A 16,855-nucleotide genomic window follows, 5' to 3' on the forward strand; every position below is an offset into this window, starting at 1 on the left:
TTAGAAACTAGCAATAGTACTTTAAAATCAATTCCTTGGCCGACTGGAAGCCAATGTAAAGATTTCAGAACCGGACTGATGTGATCCACTCTTTTAATGTTAGTAAGGACACGTGCAGCAGCGTTCTGAATCAGCTGCAGTTTTTTGATGGATTTTTTTGTCAGCCCTGTGAATACACTTTTGCAGTAGTCGAGTCTACTAAAGATAAAAGCATGGACAAGCTTTTCTAAGTCCTGTTGTGACATTAGTTTTTTAATCCTAGATATGTTCTTCAGGTGATAGTATGCAGACTTAATGACTGTTGCAATGTGACTGTTAAAATTCAGGTCTGAGTCCATCACGACACCTAGATTTCTAGCTTTACTTGTTGTTTTGTAGTCTGCTGACTGAAGCTCTGCGATTACTTTTAATCAGTCCTTCTTTGCTCCAAAAACAATGATCTCAGTTTTTTGTATGTTCAGTTGGAGAAAGTTCTGAGTCATCCAGTCAGTGATGTGTTCAAAGCACTTGCTCAGTGTTCTAATCGGAGAATAGTCTCCTGGTGTAATTTTAAAATATATCTGGATGTCGTCTGCATAGATATGATAGCTTCGATCGTTGTTTTTAATCATTTGAGCCAGTGGTAGCATATAGATATTAAAACGCAAAGGTCCTAAGATGGAGCCTTGAGGAACCCCGCATGACATATTTGTCAAGGTTGATGTGTAGTTACCTATTGCAACATACATGACTCCTATTCAATATTTAGCAAAAGCAATTTTAGAAGCTTCCCAACTTTCATTTATCCTGCATCAATACTGTGTGCGTGCAAAAGTGAGCTTTAAAACTGCAAAGATTTGTCTATGAATTAATAATTGATCGACAAAGCAATAATCCATTAATCATTAAAGTTGTGTTCATGCCAAAAAGGCAGAAAATGTGGAACATCTGGAGAGTTCCTGATTTTTTTTTTTAGAGTAAAAAAACATCAAGACATTTACATTTTATTTTTTAAAACAGGATTGCCGATTTCTAATGTTTTCTGACATTTCATAGACATTGATTCACCACCTGCAAGGTCAAAAAGCACATGTTTAGATGATAAGTCAGATGATATGATATGTCAGATCACAATAAAGCTGATGTTTTCTGAGATTGCATTTTGGCCAATATGCCCGATCTCTTTTGCTCCTCTAGACGAAGTGTTACCTGCATTCAACCAAAGCTCACTGAAAAAGTGATTGGTTAATTCTACAGTAGGTGGAATGCAAAAGGAATCCAGAAAGCTTGAAATATCCAAATCTCTGTCATTCCTTATCTGTTTATAGATTATGCTCTACTTAACTATTGTACGACTAACTAACCCCCCAGTGTCAGTAGCCTCTGAATTTCTATCCACCAGGGCGTGCAATGATTTTGCCTCCTTCTTCACTGACAAAATTCAGAAAATCAGACAAGCAGTCAGTGCCTCTGCATCAGGTACAGCAAATGTGTTGTCTCTGTGTCCACTTAACATCAAGTCAAACACCATGACACAATTCCATCAGATTAATGATAAAAACCTAGAGGACATTATACAACTTCTGAAGTCCTCCTCCTGCTGCCTTGATATTATTCCAACAGGATTTTTCAAAGATGTTTTTCCTTGCATGGCCTCAGATCTACTTCATATAGTAAACAAATCTCTTCACTCAGGTATTTTTCCACAGGCCCTGAAAACTGCAGTCATTAAACCGCTCTTAAAAAAGAATAATCTAGATGCTTCAGTAATGAACAATTACAGGCCCATATCAAACCTTCCATTTCTAGGTAAAATCATTGAAAAGGTTGTTTTTCAACAGTTGAGTAATTTCTTGCATTTAAATAACTGTTTCAATGTGTTCCAGTCAGGCTTTCGTCCAAACCACAGCACTGAGACTGCTCTTGTAAAGGTCTTTAATGACATCCACTTAAACACAGACAGTGGCAGAACTTCAGTGTTAGTATTATTAGATCTCAGTGCTGCGTTTGACACTGTTGACCACAGCATATTACTAGACCGACTGGAAAACTGGGTGGGACTTTCGGAAACAGTTCTAAATTGGTTTGAATCCTACTTAAAGGACAGAAACAACTTTGTTTCTATAGGTAAATACACATCTGAGTTGACAAATATGACATGTGGGGTACCTCAAGGCTCCATCTTGGGGCCTCTTCTCTTTAACATCTACATGCTACCACTGGCTCAGATAATGAAAAACAACAAAATAAGTTACCATAGCTATGCGGATGACATACAAATTTACGTAACAATTTCACCAGGAGACTATGCTCCAATTCAAACACTGAGTAAGTGCATTGAACAAATCAATGACTGGATGTGTCAGAACTTTCTCCAATTAAACAAAGATAAAACTGAGGTAATGGTTTTTGGAGCCAAGGCAGAACCCTAGCGCTGAGCTTCGGCCTGCAATGTTCAAAATAACAGATAAAGCCAGAAATCTAGGTGTAGTCATGGACTCTGACCTGAGTTTCACATTAAAACAGTTACTAAATCAGCCTACTATCACCTAAAGAACATATCTAGGATTAAAAGACTAATGTCACAGCAGGATTTGGAAAAACTTGTCCATGCTTTTATCTTCAGTAGACTGGACTACTGCAATGGTGTCTTCACAGGTCTCACTAAAAAATCTATTAGGAAGCTGCAGCTGATTCAGAACGCCGCTGCTCGAGTCCTCACTAACACTAAGAAAATGGATCACATCACTCCTGTTCTGAAGTCTTTACACTGGCTTCCTGTGTGTCAAAGAATAGATTTCAAAATATTGCTGCTGGTTTATAAAGCACTGAATGGTTTAGGCCCAAAATACATTTCTGACCTCCTGCTAAATTATGAACCATCCAGATCTCTCAGGTCTTCAGGGACTGGTCAGCTTTCTGTCCCCAGAGTCAGAACTAAACATGGTAAAGCAGCGTTCAGTTATTATGCTCCAAATATCTGGAACAAACTCCCAGAAACCTGCAGGTCCGCTGCAACTCTGACTACTTTTAAATCCAGGCTGAAGACTTTTCTTTTTGTCGCTGCTTTTAATTGAACTATTCATATCTTAGACTGCACTTTAACTTTTATCCATGTATTTCTTCTTTTAATGTTTATTTGATTAGCTTTTCTTTTTAATGACTGATTTTAAATGCCATTTTCTTAATGTCTTTCATTTTTTGTAAAGCACTTTGAATTGCCTTGTGTTGAAAAGTGCTATATAAATAAACGTGCCTTGCCTTACGATGACGGTTTGTCCTTTGCTCCACAGGTAAACCCGCCGTACTACGTGAAACTGGTGGAGCTGGTACCTCACCCTGAGACAGCAGCGGCCGTTATGGACACCACCCACTCCCTGATGACCAAGGTAAAGATCACAGATTACACAATCAGAGGTCAGGACATGCTGGGGAGATGCATAACATAAGTCAATGTCAAGATTATAAAAAAGCCATACCGTGATATCTGATTTAAGGAAAATCTAAATCAAGCAATACGTGAAAGAAAGAAGGTGTGCCATCTTAGTCTGTAAATAAAGATACAAGTGTCTGAAATATATGAAAACATGTCACTTGTTCCTGTATAACCACACAATGTTTTTCGAAGCAAGTGTTTGCAAGTCACAACAAGTTACATTTCGAAACATATTGACTTCATAGTCAGAAGGTTGGGCGTAGAGTAAATAAATATTTACTTTCGCTTAGAACACAATCTCTTTTGTAAAGAGATAGTGTTTTTATTCTTGATATCTCTGATGTCTCTTGGTTCAGGTTGGTCAGGCGCCCATCCGTCTGAAGAGAGAGATCGACGGCTTTGCCCTCAACAGAGTGCAGGCGGCCATTATCGCCGAGTCCTGGAGGCTTGTGCAGGTCAGTGTCTCGCTTCTGTCCTTAAGTGAACACACTTCTGACACTAGGGTGCAAAAAGAAAAATACTTGTCCTGATTGCATCTACTTCTAAGACCCCTGCTTTTTCCTTTTGTAGTTATTTCATTATATATGGCGTTAACAATAAGCAATTTTGCTGCCTATTTGCTGTTTTTCCACCTACTGTACTGCATGAGTAAAGAAAAAATACTGATAGTGGTTCCTGATAGTAAAAATAAATGCATACTTTTATTGCTCCTCGAGTTCTTCACTCAGGTGTTATTTACACACATAGGCCAAATACACAGAGGAACACACGCACAAACTGGTACCTACAAACTGAGCTACTGTCGCCCCATGGAAGAACAGAGGGCCATTTTTATTTGACTATATCATTTATTATATGACAACTAATTGTCCTCTCAACAAAGCTTTATCTCTACTTGAGCACAACTCCTTATTTTGAGTAAACCTTGCAAGTTTTAATGGGGAATCTTGTATCAGTACATTTAAATGTTTGATAATAATAATTTTGTCTTAAATGAGTAAAAACTAAATATTTACCCAACGAAAAACCCTCTTTGATGTGTCATGACAACATTGCTTGGGTTAGTCTCTGGACAAAAGCTCCTCAGTCTCAGTGAGGCTTTGTGTGGCAGAGTATCACTGCTGATGGTTTTGTAATGGAGGCAGAGAAGAGGAAGCCCCCTGTCAGCTCACCTCTGCTATAATCTCCACGGACTCCTTCCAAACAAAAAGGACCACAATGAGAGTAAACGAGCTTCAGCCGCCGATGACAGGCACCATTACATGATCACTCATGGAAGAAATGGTTGGGATGATAATCAGGACGATGAGAGGGAGGACACGTGTAACCTGAACTGAAGACATGTCATTTTCTCATACTGATATTCTGAACAATCTGTGCTGTTGTATTTGCTGTAAAGTGTCTCTACTGTAGGCTATTTTTATTATATGTACAGCACTTTGGCTCGACCAAAAATCGTTTATAAATGTGCTATATAAATAAAACTTGATTGTTATTCAGGATTTCATTGTGGCAGACATCAGATTTACCTCAAATTCACCTCTTTATTCATCGATGTGACAGCAGAGCTTTCTGTTGAAGATTTGTCAACTGTTTTTCCAAATTTGTAATGGTACTTTCTGTCTTTTGTCTCGGTTCTAAGGCTCTTGCTTTTCTCTTTAAATTCTAATACTTGTTGCGTTGTATCATTAGCATGTCCGGTCTGTCAGTCACCCTCGAAAGCGTCATTTGGCATATTTTCTCAGATTTGTCCTACAAATGTTTTCTGCAGGCCCTTGACTGTTAAACTGATGTTGATTTTTAACATTGCTGGAGTTCCCCTTAAAAGACAACTAATAACTTCTTCAGCTTAGAAGATTTGAAACCAAATAACGAATAACTGTTGAGTAGATTTCAAGATGATTAAAGCTGTAATGAATTAGCCCTTCCTCAGTGGGAATAAATAAATACAGTATGCTTCAACAAATCCTATCCAAACCAGTTACCCCTCTGGGGACTGATACAGTTCTACTTGACCTGTCATTTCATGGCTGACACACACAATCACACACACAATCACAGGACATAGTATCCCTGAAGACAGACTCAGATCTGCCTCTTTTTTCTCTCTTCTCTGTCCCCAAAGTGTAACAAAGAGTCTGCCTTTCACAACTAAATCAGCACATTGTGTCCTTGTCCCTGACATTATTGTACTCCCAAGTTAGAGTTTGTAACTGTATCAGATGTACGTGCACACACACACACACACACACACACACAATGCAACTGCAAGTAACAACAAAACACTTCAGAGGAACTCAACAAAAGACTAGTAATCTAATTATGATCCAACTTGGCACAACATTATCAATGTGGGTGTGACATTCAAAACCTGATATTGCAAAAATATTACAATGTTACATTGAATTAACTAATGCGTTAAGTGTGTGTCCTTTTGTTTGTCTTGTTTTCATAAGCAACTCTAACTGGAGAACAAATATTGTCCAAATTAAATTCCACCCTTTTGTAAAAAGGGATGGGACATGTTTTACCCTCTTGGCATTATCGTTACCTTTTTGTATGGGAGACATGGAGACTTCTAAGTGTCACTCAGAACTGTTAATTCAAATTGACACACATCGAAAAGGAAATCAATTTTAAGTTGCTCATGTGACTTAAAGGATTATTAACACTACAGTACTGACGAAGCATACATGCATGAAGGTTGGTACATTGCGTGTATTTTATGCCCTTATGAAAAGATGTTCATTCACTCGCATGAGTTCATGACAATGAGGATGAACATGGTCATGTCATGGCGTATCGTCTCTCATCAGACTCTCCCTCAAGTACACAATAGTCAGTGCAAGATGAGTCATTACTAATGACGTGCACAAGTGTGTTTCATTTCCTTTTAAATTGTGGATTTGAAGACAAGAAGGATATTTATAAAGAAGAAATTCACATGAGATGTTGATGGATTTCACTTTCAAAATGGGTCTCAATGTCTCAAACAGCATTTAGGTCCCCCGTCCTCTCATCTGCCTAACTCCCTCGTTATTGAGGATACAGTAGTCACCGGTAATGAGCGCATAGCAGAGCTCTTTAACCAGCACTTTGTTAAATGTGGGAACCTATTTGAGTCTATAGCGCCTCCTAAGCCCCCCACCAACACTCCGCCACCCAGCCCCTCTAGCACAGCCCCATGTCACAGCTTCTGCCTGCAGGAAGTTAGTGAGAACGATGTGCTGGAGGTCCTTAGTAAACTTGACCCCAACAAACCTGCAGGTCTTGATGAGCTAGACCCCTTCTTTTTTTAAAGTCAATCTCCCACCTTTGTAATCTCTCCATACAGACAGCAGTGCTACCTTCTGCCTGGAAAGCAGCCTCAGTGCGACCTTTTTTTAAAGGGGGAAACCAAGCTGACCCCAACTGCTATCGTCCAATATCCTACCCTGTATAGCGAAAGTGTCAAGTCTCCTCTGATACCTCATTCACGCCAACGCAACTCCGGTTCAAGCTCCGTGCTAGAGCTTTTCAGGTTCAGAACCGGCTCTTCGGTTTAGCTCCGGCTCTTTTCACACCGCCCAGAGTCCGACTGGTGCTGCGTCATTGTGTCATCGTTTGTGTCATGACGTAACCGTTTGCGTGCCTGCTTCATAAAGCCAAACCGCGCGGAAACCCCTCACAGCTCACACCGACAACAATAACAATGGCCGATTGTGCTCCAGCTTCCTCTGTACCTCTTCGGAAGACCAGATTCCGGTAGCTGGTCTCTTCAGTGGACCACTGCTGCTTGTTAAGTTTCTCCATCGTTTTGTACAAACTGGATAAAACGCGGGCTTTTTGTTGTTGTTCGGGAGTTGATCCCGCCCCTGCCCCCGCCTCGACGTAAGCGTGACTTATGCGGTGCTTTTGCTCTAGCTGGACAATTTTTTGGTGCTTGAAATTTACCGGATTCCGGAGCTAAGAGGCGGCTCCGCTGCGGTGTGAACAGGAAAACCCGGTGCTTTTCAAGCTCCAGCTCCAAACCGGCCCTGAAACACCGTTGGTGTGAATGAGGTATGATTGTGGTGCAGAGTTCCCCACTTGAAAGGGACTTGAGGCATCTACCGGACTTTCAAACAGGATTCCCCTCCAATGACACAGCGTTTTCTTTTCAGACTTTTTATCTTTTTACTGAATGGGTCATTTTGTGTAGTGAAAAACCTTTGAAAAAAAGAAGCTGACCCCAACTTCTCCTATAGTATGCATTGCCATGAAGGAATGAATGGATGGATGAATGTTCTATATTATTTGAATGACTGATTGAACCCCAGCAGTATTGTTTTAGATATGTTATATGTTCAACTGCTATGCCTGTCATCTCTGCTCTGCGTCATTGTGTTGTCTCCTGGGTTCTGTAGTGCCCGGAGTCTGTCTTTTTATTTTCTTCCTCCCAACCCCCATCCCCTCAGGAAGCCTTTTGCCTCCTGTCAGGTCATCATTGAAAATAAGAATGTGTTCTTAATTGATTTTCCTGGCTAAATAAAGGTTCTACTACTACTACTACTACTACTACTACTACTACTACTACTACTACTACTACTACTACTACTAGGTCAAGTAAACTTCTTAAACTTTCCAAAAGTATTTATTGATGTGTTTGCAGTTTAAAGAAGAGTGAGGATCAGGATACTCTGAGTCAATGTCAATAAGTCGATGAACATAAGTCATAATTCGACTAGAGGCCATCATGCAGTGGAATCACACCAGCCCTGAAGGCAAAGGAAATCAGGTGCGTTAACTCGGGGGTCCTGACTTCCTACCCCCTCTCTAGCCCTTCTAGAGATCAGATCACAAGGTCCATTCTCAAACTTGGACGTTGTGATCGGATCTCAGCAAAAGATGTTGTGGCAGTATCTTGCTGAGTTTCTGCTGTGGCTCTACACAGATGTTTTACAAAGAAGAAACTGTCGATCACAATCCATTTTGCAAATGGCATGCAATTAATAATTTAAACAGAAAATCTAATTATGGAGGCAGCACAACCAAGATATGAAAAGAGACTTCTTTCTGAGATCATCTGACATATGTACAGATTACAGGCAGATGATGTGAGTGCTGAACTAGAGAGATGTACATTACAGTCAGAACAGGCTGGTCCACTGAAATCTCTGTTATCTGTTATCTGTTATCTTCAGGGTAACTTGTGTTCCTTCTCGAGAGTCATGGCAATTATTTTCCGCTTTTTTAATGTCACGGCATCCTCCAATGAAACTCCAGGGAACGTCAACTTCATAACATAACTACATGACATTCATTTATTTGCATATAAGTGCAGAATAACCTGTAACAAGTGCTTGGTGATTCCCAGGCTTCTTAAAACATTCATAAGATATAGTCAATTCCTAGAAAAATGTATTGAATTAATTGCAGTCCAAAACAACGACCCTGCAATAAAAAGCTTTGAGAAATGTAGTTAGTTTCATATTTGTGGAGACTGTCAGGCCGTGGCTTTATGAATGATACTATTGGTCCACTGACTGTAATATCTTGATGAAGCATTGGATGGATTGCCATCAATTTTGCCATAAACATTCATTGTCCCCAGAGGATGAAATTCTACCCTCTTTGGCTATGAATATTCCACCAGGAGGTTAATATTTGAAGTAAAATATCTTCACATCTAACTTTCTTTTCGCCATATTGTGTAAGTGCACAATATGGGATGTGAGTTAAAAATTGTCAAAAGGGCATTTTTCCCTTTTCGTGGATTGATTTCAAAATCATGTAAAGTGTTTACACATTTGTGTTGTATAAATGCAACGGTATTTAAATATCAAGAAACAACATGTTGTTAATTGGCATTTTTTCAAATGTTAGTTGGGTAAAGTCATGGAAGTACGTTTTATTTTGTTGTTATGTAAAGAAACAGGAATGTCCTAGCACTAAAAAGATTTCTCGACATGTATTCAATATTTTCTTTAGGTGCAAATATTAAATACAGATAGAAGAGAGCAACAGGCATTATGGGAAGAACGCGTGGGCTGCCCGGCAACAAACGGTTCTTGTTTTTCTAATTTTGGACTTTTTTTTTTTGGAATTTGTTCTTACTCTTTGTTTCAAGAGGAGCCGTTTGGTTGGCTGATGATCCAAGAGGCTTGCAGTCAGGTGAACGCTCTTGATAGTTCAGTCAAACTCAAGAAAGCACTGGGGTAACATCTCACTGACTCTCTGCTTCTGAGAAATAAAGCCCCCAGTGTGCTTCGAGGAATTGAAGCAGAGTTTAATATCTCCCTCTTCTTCCTGGATCTGTACTAGCTGTAACATAGCATCCCTGCGTCCACTATGTGATATTTGTGTCCTCACACAGAGCCGTGAAAGCTCGGACTCATATCTGCATGACATTCCATACTGTGCGTGGATCACCCACTTGTGAGTCTCTTGTTGAGGAGAATTAACCCTGAGGGCACCCTTAGGTCCCAGCTGACAAAAGTCCCACGTAGATGTAAAAGGGTCAGTCTTTGCCCTGGAAGAAACTGCTGCAAGAACTCAACGATGACCACAGACATGTCTGATCTGTTCTGCATTTAGCTAATAAGCTGTGAAAAAAACATGGACATAAAGAATGTCGAGACCTTATTTATGTTCTACTCATCATCGTGTCATGAGGTGCGGGAGGCAAAGAGCCCAACACCCACTGGGGTTTCTATGTTAAAGCAACCAACATGCCAAACAAGCTTTAATTCGCTAAGTCTTTATATTTGAAAATGTGGACATTTTCTATGATGAGGTATTGGAGCTATTGTTGGTAAAAACATATAATAGTAGCTTAGTTGATTTTTCTGAATTTCAAAGATTGAAGTTGGTGATTTTCATAAATAAATTATCACAAATGTACGTGTAAAAAACGTGTTTAAAACATTGTGTATCTTTCCTCAAGGAACCACATCGCTCACACCACAGACTACTAAAACTACTTTTTTATAGTGAAAGTTATGTATATAAGAAATCCTGAATAACAATCAAGTTTTATTTATATAGCACATTTATAAACGATATTTGGTCGAGCCAAAGTGCTGTACATAAAATAAAAATAGCCTACAGTAGAGACACTTTACAGCAAATACAACAGCACAGATTGTTCAGAATATCAGTATGAGAAAAACTACACCCTCTGTCCTTAGACCCTCTGTCCTCAGACCCTCTGTCCTTAGACCCTCTGTCCTTAGACCCTCACATCGTACAAGGAAAAACTTCCAGAGAAAACCCACAGTTTAAAGGGAACATGGGAGAAACCTCAGGGAGAGCAGCAGAGGAGGGATCCCTCTCCCAGGACGGACGTGCAATAGATGCCGTGTGTAAATCGAAGAGATAATACATTTTACAGCATATAGACCGAATGATAGGAAATGCATGTGTCTGTAATAAGAAGATGAATCCACGAGGATGTCAGCTACAATCCTGAGGAAGCCATCAGGGAAGCAGCATGACGAGACCCAAGGCAGGACCGCAGAGACAGGTTCAGCCCATAGACTGTATATATGGTTCAGCCACGACCCGAAGTCCACTACTTAATCCAGAACTCAGGATAGAGGATCCAAGACACAGGACTACAGCAAGAGGATCAGCCTCGACTCCGGATCCCGGCGTAGATATAGATACAAAACAAGAAGAAAGATTTGGCTGGATTAATCGGAACAAGAGAAGACACAGACACAGACAGAGAAGGAGAAGGTCATTGGATAAAAGTTATTCTTGATAACCCTCTAGAAAGATCTCTTGAACGTCCCCACTCAATCTATCAAGACCCGAGCAGTTCTATTAGAAGTCCAAGGTAAAGGCACAGGCCGGCGCATACCGCTCATGGAACCCCTCACCATATGAACTCTGACCCCTCAAGTGTACAAGTGAAGAGATACCATGTGTCAGCTCCTTTTTAGAATAGTATTTCTTCTCTTCTCAGAGAAACAAGGGTATGAAAGGAACAGCCAGAAACAGAGGAAGTGAGGCACAACGTGACTTACGTAAATGCACTCTCCTACATATTAAACGAGTGAGAGGTGAAGAAACACAAAGCCAGAAATTGAAATGAAAAGGCACCATCATGCTTCCCCTTAGAATAGGGTGGAAATTATCCATCCATCTTCTCCCGCTTATCCGTGGTCGGGTCGCGGGGGTAGCAGTTCCAGCAGAGAGCCCCAAACTTTCTTTTCCCTGGCGACATCAACCAGCTCTGACTGGGGGATCCCAAGGCGCTCCCAGGCCAGCGAAGAGATATAATCCCTCCACCTGGTCCTAGGTCTACCCCTTGGTCTCTTCCCAGCTGGAAATTATGAAGACCCAAATTATAAAGAGGGGACATGGGATACTGGTGAAGAGAGACAACAGTGAAAAGGCCCAACGTACTAGCACTCTCCAAAGAGACAGAAAGTCAAAGTATACGCCGAGAGGCACAACGTGACTACGTAAATGCACTCTCCCGTATAAATTATTTCAAGGGAAAGGGGGTGAAAAACTAAACTAATCAAAAGAAGGAAGTAGAGAGGCCTAAATGCTCTCTCCTAGATTCAGTTAAAGGAAAGAACTGGGGAACAAACAAGTACAGGAGGAAAGGCCCAACGAGTCAACGTCAACACACTCTCCTAGGTAAACGGGGTAGGAAGAATATAGTGAGAAACAGCTGAAAAGGCGTCCAAGAACGCTTCCCCTCTAGTCCAGGGTGAACATGTAGGATAAGAACCAGAGATAGAGAGCACAACAACCTATCTCTTCGTCAGATGCACTCCCCCACCTGGATAAGCGACTCTGCCCCATCCCCCTCTACCGGACCTTAGATCCGCAGAGGGAGAGGGGAGGGACCAAGCCCAAGGAGGGGTTTAAGGTTTTAAAAGAAAACCCAGCAGAGATCCAAAAATGGATGAAGAAGTAATTACAAAACGGTTTATAAAACCAAGAGGTTATCCCTCATATTTCTAAAATGTTCTAATCTAATTCAGGGTTATACCAACTCAGCTCCGAGCAACCAGACGTAGCAACCAGTCCGTCCAGTCTCTAAGGTCTCCCCGCCCCCAACCTACTAATCGTAAAAAACTGAAACCCCATAAAACCCCAATAATATTAATAACATTTAATAATATTAAAAATAGTATCAATTCTGTGGATAACTAAATAAATAAATAATTAAACAAAAGCCAGAGAGAAGGAGTGAGTTTTAAGTATTGATTTAAAAAAACCCAGGGCCCCATATGTTTCTTTATCTTGGAGAATATTCAATTTGTGAGTTTTTTCAAAAACATTCACGACATTAATCTCAGAGAATGTCTGAGACTTTTACTTTTTGAAACTAATCTCCAAAATTCAAATAATCTTTCTTTGAAAATGAACCCTTCCCCTGGTATGGCTACATATTTCAATTTAAGTTAAGTTCATCCAGCTAATTTTCAACTTCATTATGGTTCCAGATGTGCAAGATCTACTATAAAACATCTTACTGAACATTAAGCCATCTTTCCTGTAGACATCTAAATGAAATAAAGAATCAAAATGACTACAAACATCTGAATAATAATAATAATAATAATCTCCAGGACAGATGAAGTTTAGTTAAATACCTCTTATGGTCTGTTGTGACATTTAAATGGAACAGAGCCATGATTCGTGTTTCCCAATGGCACTTAACCCTCCTATTGTCTTCGGGTCAAATCTGACCGGCAGACAAAGATATATATCACCTCCTCTTAGACAGTTTATCAACATACGCACAACTGCAACTAGGGGTAACAAGAGGTGCAGCGAGAAGAGATTGCATTATTCCACTCAGAAAAAGTTCTTCAGTCAGTCTTCATTTTCTGTTAAAGCTGCTCAGCGATGGAACTCGATCCCACCTCCAATCAGAGACCAGACCACATTCACTTTATTTAAATCCCAACTCAAAACCTGGTTCGTGAGGAATCAGCTCTGCCCACACTGACCCAATCTTCTGCTGCTTACAATCCAGCGCCTGTGTTCTTTTGTTTTATTTGTTTTGTTTTAATGTTCTATATTTTAAATTGTTTTATTTAAGTATCCCAGTAATGACTGTTGCTTGTTTTAAATGTATTGTATTTACTTGTTTAAAATGAAATGTGTTTTAGGTTGACTTCTAAAATCTGTCCAGGGACTACAGATGAAAAATAGCCTCTTGGCGTTTACAGAAATGTTCATTAATGTGCACTGTCCCTGTTAAATAAATGAATAAATAAATAAATATCTTTGTTGGAAAAGACCTTTTCGCGTTTGCTCACATTCTTCACAGCCACCACAAATCTCCTCGTGTGTGTGGAAGAATGTTCTGCTTTTTTACAACTTTTTTCAATTTTAGGCGAAACTGAAAGACTATACAAAACATTGCTAACTTATTTATTTATTTATAGAAGGACCATGCATACAAAAACATTAATCTCAGCAAAGAGAAGAGATGCAATATGCCAGATTATAGCTAATGGCTCATTTCCATCTGTGGTCCTCTTGCAACCTGCTTGCTTCCTACTCAAAACCAGAGGCAGGGTTTTTTTTACACCCCTCGTGACTTTGTTAGGTCAAGAGAAATGTTGTTGTTTTTAAGCACATTTTGAGCATTGTCAACACAGTGTGTTAAACCTGTCCAACAGGAATGATCTTACTATGTGTTTGACAGTTGTCTGCTAAAGGTTGATGAGCAGGTTACTCTTGTGAGCCTCAGCTATCAGAGATGTCGGGTGTTTGAGGCGTTACTCTACCTGTCTCCGGCAGAAAACGGGTTATTATTTTCGTCCACTCGAGACACACCCCGTGGATCTTTTATTGCTGCATGAGTCAGGAGATTGTGAAGTGGAAGACTCAGGTGATCGGGGCTCCATCACACTGCCAATGTGTCTAATCGTTTTTGCCAAATCATAATGTTTGAGTTTGATATTTTCAAGGAGATTACTCTACAAGCTAATGGGGCTCCAATTAAATCAACATGTGGTGCAACAAAACAAACATGATCCCATTCAACACACCTGGATGTTCCAAATGATGGGACGTAATGAGTGCTATAAGTGATTGTATTTGTTACCAGCGATAGCTACGTTACTTTTATTTCATTTTAGGTCAATAACACCCAACAGATAGTTTGAAATATGTCCGGGTATTGTGTGGCTTTATGGGATTTGTCAGTAAGTATGATTTTCTCAGAAACAGATTTTTGTATTTTTTACAATTCCTATCCCTTAAAGGTGGGGTAGGTAAGTTTCAGAAACCGGCTCGAGATACACTTTTTGTTATATTCCATGGAATGCTCTTAACATCCCGATAGAAATGAATATCTGAACTGCTTTGACAAAAAATCCATAAAAAAAATTCATCTGTAGAAGCCGTAATACTGTAAAAAGTACCACCAATCGATTGGATGGCCTACCTGCCTGTCAGCCTTCCATCGGGGCACACATTTATCTCGTGCCCTCATTGGTCATGTGCGCGTTCGTGTGTGTTGGAGGAGGGGCTCTAAAAGGAAGTGGCAGATTTTCTCCGGTTGTGTATTTTCAAATTCTAGCGATCTCGAGCCGGTTTCTCAAACTTACCTACCCCACCTTTAAGTCACTGTCAGGTTTATTACGAGTTGAAGACTCACAGTCTGAGAACTGGTTCATTTGGTTTGGCCTTTTAGTGGTGTCAGAGGTTCCAGGCTGAAGTGCACCGAGTACGAGAAAAGATGATTACTGCCTCTTGTCCACAAGCCGTCACTCCAAGACACCACTTATGTGATATATCTCTCAGCTTTAGCTTAGTGTGTTTGTGTGAGTTTCTTCCATCTTTCATCTACCATTCTTCTATGTGAAGTTAACTATGATATATCAATCCTTTAAAAACAGCTGTTTAGTCATTTCAGTTAAGGCTGAGACCACTGACAGCAGGAAGTCGCTTTGTAAGCAAAACACCACCGTGTTAAAAGTGTTTCTCCTGGGGCAAATAGGAAATAGGGGGAAAGACAATGCGTCTCTTGCATATCTAGTGGTTCTTAACTATTTGATGCAAATGTACGCCTTTGAAGTTATGGCTATGACTATGACTTGGAAATTGGCCAGTACCATTCAGAGGGTGCAACCCAGTCTCACAGCATTTTGTGTTATAGTCATGAAATGTATCTATTGAGTTGTGTTGGTGAACACGAATTAATAGATTTCGTGACTATACACTGGGTTGGAGGGTCAGTGGTTTGATACCCAGCCCCTGCAGAAGTCAAAAGTGTCATGTACGTCTATGGTAATGAAGTATATATAAGTCACGTTGCATAAAAGCATTAGCTAAACCACTTGTGATGTAAATATGTGATTTATGGATATTTTGACAATAGGAAAAGCACAAATACATTAAATGAGATGGTTCTTTTGGGCCTTCTGGCTCTCTGTAACCCTCATGACTTTCTAAGACACTTAATGTTATGGGTTACACCTGTGCCTTTAAGACAAGTCAAAAAGACCCATTGTATTCCCGGAGGATGTGTTGTACCATCCCATTTAGTACGAATATGCTTTGTTATCAGCTTTAATTTAACTCTAATTATATTACTAATTAGATTTGAGTTTTACTTATTTTGTATTTCAGTTTCATTCTTTATTTATTTTCCTTTGTTATGATTTACCTATACTTTGTGTAGAAATGTGATTTTATATTCGGAACAGATTACAAATGTGTCAATGAAATGAATACACGATGAATAAAATATATTTTGTAACCTGAAAAAACGGCTGACTATCAACAAAAAAGTGAAACAGCATGGGAGAAAGACGCTCAATAGATACTACAGCTACCACAGATACCACAAGAAGGTTACATCTGTGTCTATTGTAAGTGACCAGATACTAAAAGCCTGTTAGCCTTTCAATCACCCCTTAGTGCTTCTAGGAAAAAGTCTGAAATGTCCCTAGAAGTTTGTCATTGACCATCAAGGCCTTTTGTGAGTCAGTTTACATAACAGAGACCCTCCCTAAACCCCTTTAAACACACACACACACACACACACACACACACACACTCACACACACACACACACACACACACACACACACACACACACACACACACACACACACACACACACACACACATACACACAGAAAATGGTCCTTGAGTCAGGGCCAGCATTGGAAAGCAGAGCGGCTGAGAAAGCGTCTGGTTGCCCCCCAGTGATTACGGTGGAGAAAAGACCCCACCCACCGCCCCGCTCTGCTCAGATAACAGGCCCGTTGTTGGACGGAGGACCCAAACAAAGACGACCCTGTCCCTCTCCTCTCGCCCACCCCGCTCTCTGTCTCCGAATACGAGCTTTGATTTCCAGCGTGGTCGGCCAACAGGTATCTCTAACCCTGAGATTATCTGAACCGCTCCCTCCATCTGCTTCCTTCCATCCTCCCCTCCATCCTCTTGGTGCTACAGCGTAATCCTGAGGACACACAAGTGGCTGATGAGGGAAAC

General features: G+C 40.3%; 1 protein-coding gene across 1 annotated transcript in view; it reads left to right on the plus strand.

Annotated features, from left to right (window-relative positions):
• cryl1 (crystallin, lambda 1) overlaps positions 1-16,855 on the plus strand; it is a 38,743-nt gene that overhangs the window by 6,002 nt on the left and 15,886 nt on the right. The window contains exons 5-6 of the mRNA XM_034110619.2: positions 3,273-3,368; positions 3,772-3,870. Coding sequence (XP_033966510.1) covers positions 3,273-3,368; positions 3,772-3,870 — 195 coding nt within the window. The remainder of the gene's footprint in view (positions 1-3,272; positions 3,369-3,771; positions 3,871-16,855) is intronic.

The sequence above is a fragment of the Pseudochaenichthys georgianus genome, chromosome 21 (assembly GCF_902827115.2).
Source record: "Pseudochaenichthys georgianus chromosome 21, fPseGeo1.2, whole genome shotgun sequence".
Lineage (NCBI taxonomy): Eukaryota > Metazoa > Chordata > Actinopteri > Perciformes > Channichthyidae > Pseudochaenichthys > Pseudochaenichthys georgianus.